Source organism: Rhinopithecus roxellana, chromosome 1, assembly GCF_007565055.1.
Source record: "Rhinopithecus roxellana isolate Shanxi Qingling chromosome 1, ASM756505v1, whole genome shotgun sequence".
NCBI lineage: Eukaryota > Metazoa > Chordata > Mammalia > Primates > Cercopithecidae > Rhinopithecus > Rhinopithecus roxellana.
The window spans coordinates 205367878-205384722 of record NC_044549.1 but is presented as its reverse complement, the minus strand read 5'-3'; the positions used below and the strand labels follow the sequence as shown (position 1 = coordinate 205384722).

Below are 16845 nucleotides of genomic sequence, written 5' to 3'. Positions count from 1 at the left end.
AATTATTTATATTTTTATAAGAAAATGAGAATTATCTCCCATAACAGAATCTCTTTTATTTATTTATTTATTTATTTATTTATTTATTTATTTATTTATTTATTTTTTGAGATGGAGTCTCGCTCTGTCGCTCAGGCAGTGATAAAATCTTGGCAATCTCGACTCACTGCAAGCTCCGCCTCCCGGGTTCACGCCATTCTCCTGCCTCAGCCTCCCGAGTAGCTGGGACTACAGGCGCCGCCACCTCGCCCGGCTAGTTTTTGTATTTTTAGTAGAGACGGGGTTTCACCGTGTTAGCCAGGATGGTCTCGATCTCCTGACCTCGTGATCCGCCCGTCTCGGCCTCCCAAAGTGCTGGGATTGCAGGCGTGAGCCACCGCGCCTGGCCGAGAATCTCTTTTTAAACATTCAGTAGGTATCAAATACGCTGAAACATGCAAAAAGAGATTAATTAAGAGGTTTCTTACCTGTTCTAACTACTATGGCTTTGACGAGTTCTCCGGTGTAGAAACGAGTCTGAATAACAGTTGTCCCACAAAACAAAGTATGTCGTTTATGTGTTTCTGGATTATATAATTCATCTCCTATTCCTTTCACATCCACCGAAGGATTTGGCAAGTTAGTCTTTGTCACTGGAACACTTTCTCCTTTAAAAAAAAAAAAACAGTTTGCAGATTATTAAACGAAAGCACAGGAATCAGTATCAAACACCAAAAAATATTGTTAAATATTTTAAATGCTACTATACTGTTTACAATAATCACTAAGAGTTGTATATGTGGATAACATGACTTAATTTTTTGTCTACCAGTTTCCTCACAGAGATGTATCAAATATTATCTCTCACAGTAATTCCAGAAAGTGATTTGTGGCTCAAAGGTAGTATTTGTTTATATTTAGAAACAGTTGTGTTGTTCAGTTTCAAATAATTTCAAAAAAGATAAGTAGTTGCTATAGTCCATGCACCTGTTTTCTTATCTCTAAGAACTAATGGTAACAGTGGAGAGCACTGTACAAAAGAGATGTGAGGGCCTACCCCTGACCCACCCCTACACACACATACACACACACACAAACACACACACATACACACACACACAGAGAGAGAACAGAAAAGACAGGCAAAAAAGAGATGTGGAAATGAGTAACATGGTGGTTCTCTCAACCACAGTCAAATTCTTTTTAAAATTAATTCTCTGTAGCATTCACATTTCTTGCTTCAAAGAAGGCATGTGTATCAGATATGTAAAAGTTTGTGAGACATGTGTGTGTTTGTGTGTTTTAAGACATGACTTAACAGTTTCAAAATGTATTACATATAAATCATTTTCTAACCAGACTATGACAATTAAAAAAAAAACTCACACGATTGAAATAAGATCTTGGACAGTCACAGTGGCTCACGCCTGTAATCCCAACACTTTGGGAGGCCAAGGTGGATGGATCACTTGAGGCCAGGAGTTTGCAACCAGCCTGGCCAACATGGTAAAGCCCTGTCTCTACTAAAAATGCAAAAATTAGCCACGCATGGTGGCACACACCTGTTAGTCCCAGCTACCCGGGAGGCTGAGGCATAAGATTTGCTTGAACCTGGTAGCGAAGGCTGCAGTGAGCCAAGATCGCACCACTGCTCTCCATCCTGAGTGACAGAAAAAGGCTCTGTCTCAAAAAAAAAAACAAACAAACAAACAAACAAAAAAAAAATCAAGCTCTATCTCAAGACCATGAATTTCCAAAGGGAAGTCATTTTAAAGTCTGTATCTCCCCAGTTCAAGAAAAATATAAAAATCTTTCTTTATTCCCACTTTTTACATTTCAAATGGGGAACCAAATACTGTATGCCACATTCTCTGTGGGAAGAGGCCTTCTTTCCACTTCCCTAACCATAAACCATTTCCTAGGGTCCAAAGAGTAGCCAGAGTCAGGCCAAGAGATGTGACCAATACTATAGCACAGTATCTAGTATATTGCAGCTGAGTATAATGCAGAATTTGGTCTACTCAGAATTTTAAATCTCTAATATCCAACATACTCATGAGTAAAGACACAAATGATATAGCTAATTTTGAAAAGGCTTAATCAGTGACTACTTAGTCATGATAGATCATAAACAACTCATGTTGATATTTACTCATTTAGTTTACCTGTTAACATGCTTTCATTTACAATGCAGGTACCATTAATAAGTACAGCATCGCAAGGCATTATTGTCCCATTTAATGGAATGACCATGACATCTCCTGGCACAAGGTCGGTAGAAAAGATTTCTTCTATTTCTGAATTTAAAGAAAGAAAAATCTGAAAAAGATATTCTTTACTTTGGAAAAATACAGCAAATACTATTCAGAAGTCATCTGATCTCAATAAGAAGTTAATAATGTAATGGGGCAAAATAGAAAAATCCAATAAATGGCAAGTTTTAACAAATAAGATTAGTAGGCTAACAAAAGCATGGTGTGTCAGCTAGTCTCCCGCCAGGATACCAACTGTGCACAGGTGATGCCAAGTACCCTCTGACGAAGCGAGTGAGTGTGTTTCAACATTCATGATAACTGTCCATGATAAATGTTGACTATTAGCCTAAGGAAGAGACACGAAGAGTACACAAAGGAGATTCCTGTGAAACAGGACAAACAAATTCAGATTTCTATAATCCCCTGAAAACAGAAGGAAGCACTAGAAAACTGAGCACATTTTCTTTTCAACAGCGTATCTATAGTCCTTCTCTCACTGCCAGTATTTACAACCTTCAAGTCTCACTGCCTCCTCAATATTCCTAAATTACTCTTTTTAGATATTATTTTAAACATGAGTAAATTCATTAAATAAATTAAACACTGTATATTTTATCTAGTTCATTATCTCCTTACAAATTTAAGTTAGTGAAACACTTTTTTAAAAGATCTTCCCTCTGGTCGAGTTGGTGTTTGAAAAAAAGAAAAATGAAAATGAAAAGATCTTCCAAAGGGTAAAAAGGTTTTCTTTAGAGTCACCTTATATGTAGGTATTCTCTCTCTTTTCCTCTCATTCTCTAACACCCTCCCTCTCCCTGCCCAAGTTTAATACTGTGCTCAGAAGACAGTCACACTAGTTTATAAATGGAGATGGATGAGAAGAAATCTATTGTTCGTGATGTTAGCCTGGAAGACAAATACTCTTTCCTTCTTTTAAAAAAGGAAGTAATTTACTAAATTATGAGGGAAAAACTTTTAAAGAATGACATTTAGTACACAGTAGATATATCGATCTTCATTTAAAAACTAAGATCCCTTCTTTTAAAAATTCGGTTTTTCTTTAAAAAGAAAATAGAACATTCCTCAGATGGGAAGAAAAAAGTAAAAATTTGACTTTTCTTAAAGCTTTTAAATGCCACTTGGAAGTTCTACTCCTTTTAGGTGTACCAGAAAACAAGGTATCGATGATATGTAAGACCATACAGAGTGAGAAAGGAAGATTCAAGTTCAATAGTGTCTGCCCTGGTGTCCCCAGTATCTTCAGCAACAGCAGAACAAGAAGAGGAGAGGCATCAGTAAGCTACACATCTTAGACTTCAACTAAGGGAGGCAGATCTTCCCAGCTAGAGTAGCAGGTGGCCAGGAAGCACAGGGAAGGAAGCAATCTCTTGGGTGTAGTTTGAGTCAAGAAAATGGAGACTGATTGGGTGTTCTGAGTAAATCAAAGCGGCTTCTGCCTCCAAGGCCCATGATGCTGCGCTGCCTCCTTTACCTCTTCAACATCTTGCCAGACAAGTTACATGTCCAAAACATTACCCTTCTTACCAGTCTGCTTCTCTTCCAGAGTTTCCTATTTAACTAAATAGCACCAACATCCATCCACCTAGCCAGACACCATTCCATGGCCTCACATACAATGAGGTAAATCCTGTTCAATAGTCACATTTCAGTATCTTTCGAACTCATTTCTTTTAATCTCCATAATCCCTACCTTGATTCGGGGGGTGGCGGGGGGGGGGGGGGTCATGCCTTCAGTATTACTTTCCTTTAAACCAGTCTGAATGTGGACACCAGAATGATTTTTTCCAAAGGGCACGTACTTTATCACTCCTCTGCGTAAAGCCCTTCGATGGCAGCTATGCATAGTGGCTCATGCCTGTAATCCCAGCACTCCGGGAGGCCAAGCCGGGCAGATCACTTGAGGCCAAGAGTACCAGACCAGTCTGGCCAACATGGTAACACCGTTTCCACTAAAAACACAAAAATTAGCTGGGTGTGATGGTGTGCATGCCTGTAATCCCAGCACTTTGGAAGGCCAAGGCGGGTGGATCACTTGAGACCAGGAGTTCCAGACCAGCCTGGCCAACATGGTGACACCCTATTTCTACTAAAAATATAAATTCTGGCTGGGCGTGGTGGCACATGCCTGTAATCCCAGCTACTCAGGAGGCTGAGGCACAAGAATTCCTTGAACCTGGGAGGCGGAGGTTGCAGTGAGCCAAGACTGCCACTGCACTCCAGCCTGGGAGGGAGACTCTATCTAAAAAATAAAATAAAATAAAATAAAATAAAATAAAATAAAATAAAATAATAATAATACCATTCAATGGCTTTCCACTGTCTTTTGGACTGAGCCCAAATCCCTAACATGTCTCAGAGAGCTAGCCATCATTTATAGTTGCTATATTTGTCATACTAAATTTCTTCTTTCAGTTCTCACAATGTCCACACAATCTCTAATTTCTAGGCCTCTGGGTATTTAGAACCCTCTTCTCTTCTTCTCTCAGCGTCCCCTTATCAACTTCTCACCTACCTCTTATTTGGCTAATTCAAATAATCACCACTTAAAAGCACTTAATCAAAGATGTCATCCCTGATACCTACAGTAAATGAGCTCCTCCTAATATATAAGTTGGCTGACTTCTCCTTATCACAGCATTTATCACACCTCACTGTTACTGTTATCATTGTTATCTCTACACCGAATCCCCAGAGCCCAGCACAGTGCCTGTTACATAGAAGAAAAATACAATTTTATATAAATAAATGAATTTGATACAAACTCAGGAACTGAAATACATACTTTTAGTTCTTAAAAAATGAATGTATGTGCAAGGCAGAGTGGCTCAAGACTGTAATCTCAAGACGTTGGGAGACTGAGGCAGAAGGATCTCTTGAGCCCATGAATTCAAGGTGACTATGGGCAATACAGTGAGACCTCACCTCTCTAAAAAAAAAAAAAAAAAATTTAGCCAGGCATGGTGGCACAAGCCTGCAGTCCCAGCTACTTGGGAAGCTGAGACAGGAGGGTAAGTTGAGCCACTGCACTCCGGCCTAGGCAACAGTGAAACCCCATCGACTTAAACAAAAAAAAGGCCAGCTACAGTGTTCAGTGGCTCAAACCTGTAATTCCAAAACTCTGGGAGGCCCAGGTGGGCAGATCACTCAGCCCAGAAGTTTTGAGACCAGGAGACCAGCCTGGGCAACATGGCAAAACCCTTTCTCTAAAAAAAAAAAAAAATACAAAAATTAGCTGGGCATGGTGGCACGCACCCGTAGTCCCAGCTACTCGGGAGACTAAAGTGGGAAGATTACTTGAGTCTGGGAGGTCAAGGCTGCAGTAAGCTGGGATTGCGCCTTTGCACTGCAGCCTGAGTGACAGAGACACTGACTCAATCGACTGATCAATCAGAGAATATATATGTATTAAACTTTGGGCTCACTTCACACATTATGCCTAACAGGTATCTTTTTTGATTTATTCTTCCAACATTCACTTCAATTACTTACCTTCATTTACTCTACAAACTGAAACTCTTACAGTGCTATGGGTTGCCACCATGTCATGCAACATAACATATTGCTGAAAGAGGAAAAAGAAGTTAAAAACTAGCCAATATGAACCCACTCAAGAAAAAAGCCAGAGTGCTAAAAAATAAGTTAATTCAATAAATGTGTATCACTCCATCTTTATAAAATGTCGAGTCAGAAATTCAGATTATTCATTGTTTTAGTTCAAGACAAAACAAGAAGCACTTTTAACAGGATAAGCCTGAAAACAGTACCTTCCAGTATTCCAGTCTGTGATCAGCAACCACAGATCCCTATGGCCTCTAGACAGTCAAGTGGTAGAGTCGTGACTCTAAAAAGCACCTGCCATCCCCAACCTCCTACCCCGCAAAACAAAAAAGGGAGGGGGAGAAGGAGCACATATTCATGCAACTAAAATAATGACTGCATTGAGAATTTACGTTGTGCCGAGTACTATTCTACACACTTTAGATGTTATTACAAAACACAAATAGAGTTGTGAAACCCATAATAAACTTGAACTTACCTTTCTAATGGAATACAGTGAGCTTACGATTGATACTATGGACATAACCACAATAGCTAGAGCATAGTAATAGTATTCATCAGTGCTCCACAGTATAACACTGAACAGCTGGAAAATGTAAAATGGGTTGAGAACCTAAAAAACAAGATTTTAAAGTCACACTGAATGAGATATTAATGACCATACAGATTGTCCACCTTTTCATTTGACAATTAACCAAAAAGATACAAATATGTACAGGATAAGTTCCATAGTATTCTACAGCAAAATGTACTTCCCTAAAAAGTAGGGCAGGCTGGGCGCGGCGGCTCACGCCTGTAATCCCAGCACTTTGGGCGGCCGAGGCGGGCGGATCATGAGGTCAGGAGATGGAACCATCCTGGCTAACATGGTGAAACCCTGTCTCTACTAAAAAAATACAAAAAAATTAGCCGGGCGTGGAGGCGGGCACCTGTAGTCCCAGCTACTCAGGAGGCTGAGGCAGGAGAATGGTGTGAACCCAGGAGGCGGAGCTTGCAGTGAGCCAAGATCGCGCCACTGCACTCCAGACTGGGGGACAGAGTGAGACTCCATCTCAAAAAAAAAAAAGTAGGGCAACGTGCTATCATACTCTTATTATTATTAAACTATAATTTGGCTAAATAAGGTTAATTTAAATTACTGGCATCCATTTAGATTCATACCATCCAAATATAGACTCAGCTAGAAAAGGCTAGTAAGTGTATGATTTTAGCTATTCTGCAATCTGCCTTGGCAATAAAGGACATTTATTTCCAACTACTGTGCTCTGGGCTAATAGAATAAAAACTTTTAATGAAACTGAACAAATGTTTGCTTATTATAAACTCAAAACACAAATTTACTTATATGTCAAAAGTTCACTGGGGGCCAAAGGAAAGACAAATGTGAGTTAATGAGTTATGTAACTTTGCTTTCTCTAAGATAATAACTAAGTATTAATTCCTGAATGAAAAAGAGATAAAGGGAGCCCTTGGCAATGAACTTCATCTACCCAAAGGTCATGGTATTTTATCAATTTCATTAACCACCCCCCCCCCACCAATGTCTTAAAATTGATGCTTCTGTACTTTTCAAAGCACTTTCATACAGATATAGTTAGATATAGTCTCATTTTACCTGGAAATCAAATGAGATAATTAGAAAACACTAATCCCAAGTTAATAGTTAAAGGAGCAACAGAGAGAATGTACTAAAGATCAGAGCTAGTTACTGATAGAACCACATTACAAATCAGGCTTTCCAATTCCTAATCACTACACTGTGCTATGCTCATAAGCAACATTACATGTCCACTCTCAGGAACTGATGAAAAACAATCTTACTTCTACTACTGAAAGTGTTCACCTAATACAACTAATTCTTGAGCTTTAGCCAAAAACCAGAATGAAGATTGGTGAACCTAACTCTGCTAGACATTCAACAGGTAATAAAAGCAAAACTAGACAAAATTTTAAGAATACATGCCCCAGATTCTTTCTCTATCAGAGTAAATTTCTTCATCTTTACCTTCCAAGTAAAAATATGCAAAAAGAGGTTAGGAAAAAGAAAACCAAGAATATCTTAATCACGACTCTTTCCAAATTGACAATTCATTGATCATGACTGTTGAGTTATATACAATAAATAGTCTTACCTCTTTAATTAGAAGCTTAAAAACAGAAGGCACTTTTACAGCAATTTCATTTACTCCATAAAGCAGTTTTCTATAACAGGAAAATACATTAATACTATTACATTATATAATAGTAGCATAATTTATGAAAGGCACTGTATTAGGTAAGGTTTAAACCACAGACTGTTCTTATTCATGTCTCCAAACACTTGTCTTCTATAATTCAAACTCTCTACCTACAGAATTTAAAACAAAGAAGTCAATAGTAGATACCTATACTGGTGGCATTTAACTTCATTTTGTCTCACATCTTTATGTGTGACAAGTATCTTTCCCACTAGTCTATAATACCATGTGAGCAAAAGGTTCTCTTTTGCATCCTTGAACACACTAGATCTTAACAATTTTGAATTACAATTAATTTTTTGCAAGAAACCAAATAAATTGGAGGGATCTTATTTTTTTAATACTGCACTAACAGTGTTTAGTTCAACACACTGTATGTTCGACTTTAAAAGAAAACGCTTTTAAAGTTTAAATGTTTCCACTTAATTCCTTATGTTACAGTAGTATTTTCTATATGATAGAGTAATTCTTGACTTTTACGAAGTGTAAGTCTAAATGAGTGAATTTTATGTTCTACCCCTTTGAAAGAACATGCTACAGAACTGTAAGAAAATTTCCTATTGAATTTCAAAACGGCATTTATCTTTAAAATATGCAATACACTGGTGTATTTTTATGATTTAACAAGGAATAACACTATGAAGAAGATTACATCTCCCAATTTACAATTTTTCATTATGGTGAATTTGAACTATCAATTGTAAGCCATACCATTATTATATGATCAAGAATGACACTTCACCAACTCTATGACACATCCCAATTTCAGAGATGTTAAAAGGTGGAAAAATGTGCACCTGGGAACTGATGAAATATGGTATAATTTCAGGGATACCAACTCCAAAATATCAGCTTTCACATTTTTATAATTCTTAAACTGACAAGACAGTCTTACCCAAATAAAATATCAATAAATTCTCAACTACTATATCTGTAATATTTAAGTATCTGTTAATATGTACAACTATATGGTAAAGGGTTGACTATGTATACTACTGCTTTCAGGAATTTTGAGAAGATCTAACTTTAGTTGGATAAAAATTACCTGTAGGCATGCATCCCCTTTGTCAGTCCTGCACTATGCTTTTCATAAATTGACGTACAAGAAACACCTTCATCCAGTCCCCTAAATAAATCCAAAGTTTTTACTTTAAACAAAGTTTAAAATATCCAAATTTCTTAACGCCTCATTTTTCTATATGCCTGATTTTATAAAGGTGTGACTTCCTTACAAATGCTTAGAAACCCTTAACAAAAATTGAGATAACAAATGAGAATTTTTAAATCTCCAATTCTTAAGATAAACAATGACAAATCTAAGTCTCAAACCCAACTTCAAAACTATTCAATGTATTTATTGCAGGATAGATGAGATGGCTCTAAATACTCAAGTTTATATAATAATATCATTATCCTTAAGACTGTGCCAAAGCTGTAATAACTAGAATTAAACTTTAAAATTTTAAGATAAAGTATAACTTGAGAATTCTAAACCAAAGATGAAAAAATTTTATTTTTTAGCTACACAGTTTCTCCTTTTCAATTTTAGAGTCAAACTAAGAATTTCTATTCACTGTCTTCCATCTCCATAAAAGCATCAATTCAAACCCTTCCCTAATGCATACCTGGTTTGAAGTGCAGAATTTATGAGTCACAGACAATGCCTAAAATCTGTAGTAATTACAAATGGGATTCAACTAACATATCTACTTTTTCCCAAAATATCTTAATTATGCTTTTTTTTTTTTTTTTTTTTTTGAGACGGAGTCTTGCTTTGCCGCCAGGCTGGAGTGCAGTGGCACGACCTCAGCTCACTGCAACCTCCGCCTCCTGGGTTCAAGCGATTCTCCTGCCTCAGCCTCCTGAGTAGCTAGGACCACAGGCACATGTCACCATGCCCAGCTAATTTTTGTATTTTTAGTAGAGAAGGGGTTTCACCATGTTGGCCAGAATGGTCTCGATCTCTTGATCTCAAGTGATCCACTTGCCTCGGCCTCCCAAAGTGCTGGGATAGCAGGCGTGAGTCACCACCCCATGCCTTAATTATGCTTATTTTAACTGAGATACCAGCTATAAAACTCTAAAGCAAAGAGAGTCTTACATATACTTAATTTCAATCCTTTTTCACATTTTCCACATAGGAAAGCTAAGCTTCATAATTCACTGCAATCAGTGGAATAAGTTTAAATTTTTAAGTTTCTATGGCTGGCAAAAGACACACAGTAAATATGTTTGACATTTCTTCCCACTGAATTTGATGACTTCTCCAGAAGGCAGCAGGGGCCAGTGCCAAGTAAAAAAAAAAAAATTTTTTTTTTTTTTTTAAACAAAATGACAGCCCATTGGCAATTTTCTTTGTTTTTTTGAAACGCAGTTTCGCTCTTCTGCCCAGGCTGGAGCAGAGTGGTGCAATATTGGCGCACTGCAACCGCCGGCCCCCCGGGTTTGAGCAATTCTCCTGCCTCAGTCTCCCAAGTATTTGGGATTATAGCCATCCGTCACCAGCACCGGCTAATTGTTTTTTGTATTTTTAGTAGGGATGGGGTTTCACCATGTTGGCCAGGCTGGTCTTGAACTTCTCACCTCAGGTGATCCACCCACCTTGGCTTCTTCAAGTGCTAGAATTACAAGCATGAGATACTGCGCCTGGCCCAATTTTCTTTAAGGCAATAGTTCTTAATCAGGAATGGTTTTTAGAACTAGGCATGTAAAAATGCCCATGCCCATTCCAGAATGTTCCAATTCTTTAGTGTATCTGAGTAAAAAATCCAGGCATGAATATTTTATTTTTTACTTCCAACAGAAACCTACAGGTATGAATATTTTAGATGTTCATAACATGATTTTCTTTTTACTGCTAAAATTAAGAATTCCTTTGGCACTCTAAAGCAACGATATTAATGAGTATTTATAATAATCATTCTAAGAGCAATAAAATAGAATCTTAATTTGTACTTATATAACTTAAATCCTCAATTAAAAATAAAAGAATTACTACAGTTTGCCCCATTCTTTATTTACATAGTAAAATTAATTTCTATTTGCCTATTACTCTACTCCTCAAGTACCACAGGCTCCAAGTGTCAGTAAACTAACAGGTAATGATCCAGATATTCTAAGTTAAGATACAGGCTATGAGGTATACTCAAAATCACTTTGAGGTGCAATAGGTAAGAACTCAGACTCAGTAGACTTTGGCATCATACTGATTCTAAGTTTCATGTAAACGCTGCCATGGTGCAAGCTGCGGTGGGACTTATTTTAAAATGGCTAATGAGCCTTCAAACAGCAACAGGGAGTTGTTAATTAACACGTGAATAGAAATTTAAAACCTCAGCAATTTTATGAATACTAGAATGGACTCTTTTCTACCTAGAACGGTTTCAGGATATTCAAAGTATAATCCAAACAAAAGGAAGATACTTACTTTAAGAAATCAAAATTGTGAATAGTATCATTCCAGAAATATTTTACACTATGATGGGTGAAATAACGAATCTGTGGAACACAAATAAATGTTACACCAAAAAGCATATCATCACTTGTGACAAGTAATCTGTTACTTCTATTAACAGCTACATATAGGATTATAGATGGCATTATATATAGTAATATGTAATATTTTATATGCATTTAAATTTATCTCAAGCATTAACTGCAAACACAAAATTATAGAATATACATGATAGCATAAAATGTAACAATTCTGATTTTTAAAGAAACTTTGACATTAAGATCCCAATACCTGCTGTGATTCAGCCTGTGAATATTTACGGATCCCGTGCCTATTGTCTTCAGTGGGATTCTCAATTAAACAAACTGCATGGCCATTTGAAAGCTTATTAGACATAGATTTTGGACTTGAAACTGGGTGAGTTTCCAAAGAAAGAATGCGAATTTTTGCACAAAACCACATTTTGAATTCATCCTTAAAGAGAAAGGGTAAGGGTAAGGAGTCAATTTTACATAAAACTGCCTGTATTTTCATTTAATTTCCATTCTTCACAAGACATTATTTCCTCATCTCTAACTGAGGAAACATCATTCTTACTCACTAAATATTAAACCATTTCATGAGGATGCTTAAATTCAAACATAAAGTGCTTTCCATTGCTCATGGTTTTTATGACCTATTTTACCGACAAGTACATCAATACTTCATAAAATATCATGAGTAATTCCTTAATTAGCCTATATATTTGGACTAGATTTAAAACCTCTCAAAATATGCTTCCAGTTAGGATTTTTAAAAAAGAAAAAAGGCTGAGATGTATCAGCATCACACGGCAGACAGGCAGCTGGCCCAGTGACTGAGATCTGGACTACAGTCCTAAAGGACCAGTAGCCTTAATAGACAAGTATCTAATCTCATCTCTCAGGGCAATAAGAGACATGAAAGGAAGGGCGTGAATTTGATCACCTTTTAAGATTCCTTTAAACTCTAATCACTATAATAATAGTTAATTCAAATACAAATCCTCTAGAAATACTAGAATTAGCATTCCTCATTTTATCCAGGCAGCGATGTTCCCTTCATCTATTATTCTGAATAAAGTATACACAGAGACATTGTTTTACTCCTTAAATAATCAGTTACAAGTAAACACATAAACTTACAGTAGTCCTCAGCAGCACTACTTCACAGTCTTTAATTGCAGCTCTGACACAGGTCGCTTTCACCCGCCACTCAGGCATCCAATAGAGGAGGAGGAGGAGAAACCCACCAGTGCAAATCACTCCTAAAGAAACTATGGCAAGCTTCCAGCGACTCAAATTGTAACCATAAATCTCCTGCATGGGCACAGCAATCACATGATTAATTATCAAATGTTATGGCAGACAAATACATTCCAAAGTTCTTTGTTTCCCAGATAGGTATTAGGGTCTTGTCACATAAACTGTATTTTCCCAATCCATAATTTACCTTTAAATTTTGTTTCTGACCAGTTTATTTTCAGTTATAGTTTAAGTAAATTTGTTGGTATTTACACTTTGATTTTACATTTAATTTACACCTAATACGTTCTTTCCCACTGATACAGTAAATTCATATTTGGTACACTTTCCTAGAATGTTTGCAATTTCATTTTTACATATCTTTTAAATTCTTCTTGAATTTATCTTGTTATGAGGTGGGCTTTTTTTTCTTTTTTTTTTTTTTTTTTGAGACGGAGTGTTGCTCTGTCGCCCAGGCTGGAGTGCAGTGGCCGGATCTCAGCTCACTGCAAGCTCCGCCTCCCGGGTTTACGCCATTCTCCTGGCTCAGCCTCCCGAGTAGCTGAGACTACAGCCGCCTGCCACCTCGCCCGGCTAGTTTTTTTCTGTATTTTTTAGTAGAGACGGGGGTTTCACCGTGTTAGCCAGGATGGTCTCGATCTCCTGACCTCGTGATCCGCCCATCTCGGCCTCCCAAAGTGCTGGGATTACAGGCTTGAGCCACCGCGCCTGGCAGAGGTGGGCTTTTTTTTTTAAATTAACATTTGATTTTGAGATAAATTTTAGATTTATAGAAAAGTTGCAAAAATATTATGAAGTTCCTGACATCCTTTGTGCAGTTTTCACTAATGTTAACATTTCCTGGTACATTTGTTAAAAATCAATAGATTAACACTGCTGTATTACTATTAACTAAACTCAGTTTTAGGATTTCACTAGTTTTCCACTAACATGTTATTTCTGTTGCACGATATAATTGAGAGTATCACAGTACATCTGGATGAATAGATTTTAATTTACTGTTTCCCAAATGATTTACTAATTGTCCCAATACCACTGAATGATCAATTTGATCCACTGACAAATTGTCTCATAGTTTCAGGTTAGCCCCCCCAACAAGCGTTGCCAGATGTAACAAACGAAAATGCAGGGGGCCCACTTAAATTAAAATTTCAAATAAATAATAATCCTTTTGTCTGTCCCATGCAACATTTGGACATATTTATACTAAAAATTTCTCCCTTGATTATGTGACTTTTACATTTAACAGGGCATCTTATACTTCACCTGACATCTTTCTGGCTCCCACCAACAAAAAGTAGAAAAAGCTGATTTCAGAAAATTTTTGTAAGTCAAAATGAGAAATCTTTATTTGGGATTATACTTAAATCTTTTATTTAGGATTATATTAGCCAATGTTACCTCTTAAATCACCAAATGCAAAAACATTCTTCTAAGTTTTAACAGACCACAAGTAAAAAAAGAATTATACTAAAAGCCACTAATAGACATACTACACAATCCCAATTCAAAAGCACAGGATGAAGAAAGAAGCCCATTGAGTTAGCTGCTGCTGCTACTGTTAATTGTCTTTTTCTAGTCCCTAAAATAATAAATTGCAGAGAGAAAGTCTTCATACTTCACAAGTAAATTAGAACAGCTGGTTACCATTTCATCTTCTTGACCCTGATTGATGATCTTCCTTTCTTCCTTGTCCATACCTACAGTGGTTTAAAGGTCTTGTGCTTCAAACAATGGAAGATCACTGAGGGAAAAAAGGGAACAAATGTTAGCGAATTACTTTATATCTTAGCAGACAATACAACTTCATTCCATCAACTGTCTATTATACAAGGGGTCCCCAACCCCTTGGTCACGGACCTGTCAGGAACAGGGCCACACAGTAGGAGGTGAGTGACAGGCAAGCAAGCATTACTGCCCCAGCTCTACCTGCCATCAGATCAACAGTGGCATTAGATTCTCATAGGAGCACGAACCCTACTGTGAACCGCGCATGGCAAGGGATCTAGGGTGCACACTCCTTATGAGAATCTAATGCCTCAGGATCTGAGACGAACAGTTTCATGCCGAAACCATCCCTCCCCACCCGTAACTGTCTTCCATGAAACCAGTTCCTGGTACCAAAAAGGTTAGGGACCGCTGTTTTATACCATTGAAGTGTTCTTTTAATATTTAATAAGATTTTGTTTAAATGTGAATTCTTCCAAAGCAGTGATGCATTCATCACTTGCTCATGGGATGTATCAAACTTGAGATGACGCGTAAGTAGTTTCTAAAGTGCTAGCTGGTTCTAATGACATTTTCAATGGGATACCAGTGCTCGAACCTGCATTACTTAACTACAACAAAACATGGCATATTTCATTAATTCGTTCAGACTAGCAACAACTTTGATACAGAACAATTTATATTCTGAGAGGAACTACTAACAGAGTCTTCCTTCTTCATTCCACAGATTCAGAAGTAGTCTAGTTTAAGCCTCTTGAGCTAAAAGTACTTCACACAACTCAAATTTATTCCCTGTAGCATAGTAAAGAGCTATAGCACTAGCAGTGAAACCAACCCAAAAACTTCTCAGAGATTATTAATCATCCAATAAATACTGACTGAGCACCAATTACATAAATGGCAATCCCTGGCCAAGACTCAATCGCTAGGGCAGGTTCACTCCTACTGGAGAGCACTCAGCTGACTCCGGCATTCAATTCCAAGCCCACTGGGCAACCTTCTGATTGCTTCCGACTACCTAGAAAGCTTGTCCAGGGAAAAAATTGAGCCCACTGACATATTTTTCCTTTTTTTTTTTTTTTTTGTATTTCAAATATTAAACATTCAGCTGCACATTATAGAAATTTGCAAGATGTAAAACGATGCCAGTTTTCTAACTTTGTTTTTTCAGAAAATATCTTCTAAAAATGTTATTTAAAATGTAATTACTTTATTTTTTAATAAATAAGTATTTAAAATATCAGTTTTAATTCATATATGGTATCAATAGCTATAGTCCACATAAATAAAAGCTCTTTAGCATCCACAAAAATTTTCAAGAAGGTAAATGGGTTTCAGCCCCCCGAGTTTGATAACCACTGCTTTAGATGAGGCTGATCTCACGACGGGAATATTACTGCCTTCGTTTCAGATCCCATACTCTACTCATCTACCCAGTGCACAGCAGGCTTGACACACGGTACACGCTCAAAAATGCTTACTGAATAAATGACCTGATTTTTAAAATGTGCACTAAGTAACAACACCTATTTATTTTAAGATGATATAAATTAACAGCCAAGTAAAAACCAAATGCAGAATTTTAAAGTAACCCCATACATAAGATTGTTGAAACTTCTTGATGTTCTATCATAAAGTAACCAAAAAGAGGGGTTTATCTGCCGGGCTTGGTGGCTCATGCCTGTAATCCCAGCACTCTGGGAGGCCAAGGCAGGCAGATCACTTGAGGTTAGGAGTTCAAGACCAGAATGGCCAACATGGTGAAAAACCGCATCTTTACAAAAATACAAGAACTAGCCGGGCATGGTGGCGGGCGCCTGTAGTCCCAGCTACTCCTTTACAAAAATACAAGAACTAGCCGGGCATGGTGGCGGGCGCCTGTAGTCCCAGCTACTCCTTTACAAAAATACAAGAACTAGCCGGGCATGGTGGCGGGCGCCTGTAGTCCCAGCTACTCCTTTACAAAAATACAAGAACTAGCCGGGCATGGTGGCGGGCGCCTGTAGTCCCAGCTACTCCTTTACAAAAATACAAGAACTAGCCGGGCATGGTGGCGGGCGCCTGTAGTCCCAGCTACTCCTTTACAAAAATACAAGAACTAGCCGGGCGTGGTGGCGGGCGCCTGTAGTCCCAGCTACTCCTTTACAAAAATACAAGAACTAGCCGGGCGTGGTGGCGGGCGCCTGTAGTCCCAGCTACTCCTTTACAAAAATACAAGAACTAGCCGGGCGTGGTGGCGGGCGCCTGTAGTCCCAGCTACTCCTTTACAAACATACAAGAACTAGCCGGGCGTGGTGGCGGGCGCCTGTAGTCCCAGCTACTCCTTTACA

At 37.8% G+C, this 16845-nt stretch overlaps 1 protein-coding gene across 9 annotated transcripts in view; it reads right to left on the bottom strand.

Annotated features, from left to right (window-relative positions):
• ATP13A3 (ATPase 13A3) overlaps nucleotides 1–16845 on the bottom strand; it is an 89322-nt gene that overhangs the window by 44658 nt on the left and 27819 nt on the right. For 7 of the 9 annotated variants that reach the window (XM_030937117.1, XM_030937121.1, XM_030937125.1 and 4 more), the window contains 10 exons: nucleotides 14435–14531; nucleotides 12668–12841; nucleotides 11796–11978; nucleotides 11478–11548; nucleotides 9096–9176; nucleotides 7946–8015; nucleotides 6292–6426; nucleotides 5745–5817; nucleotides 2145–2276; nucleotides 468–647 (listed from right to left, as the gene is read on the bottom strand). In XM_030937117.1, the coding sequence (XP_030792977.1) occupies nucleotides 468–647; nucleotides 2145–2276; nucleotides 5745–5817; nucleotides 6292–6426; nucleotides 7946–8015; nucleotides 9096–9176; nucleotides 11478–11548; nucleotides 11796–11978; nucleotides 12668–12841; nucleotides 14435–14485 (1150 nt within the window). In that variant the 5' untranslated portion in view covers nucleotides 14486–14531. The remainder of the gene's footprint in view (nucleotides 1–467; nucleotides 648–2144; nucleotides 2277–5744; nucleotides 5818–6291; nucleotides 6427–7945; nucleotides 8016–9095; nucleotides 9177–11477; nucleotides 11549–11795; nucleotides 11979–12667; nucleotides 12842–14434; nucleotides 14532–16845) is intronic. The other 2 variants (XM_030937132.1, XM_030937127.1) reach the window with 2 other exon arrangements.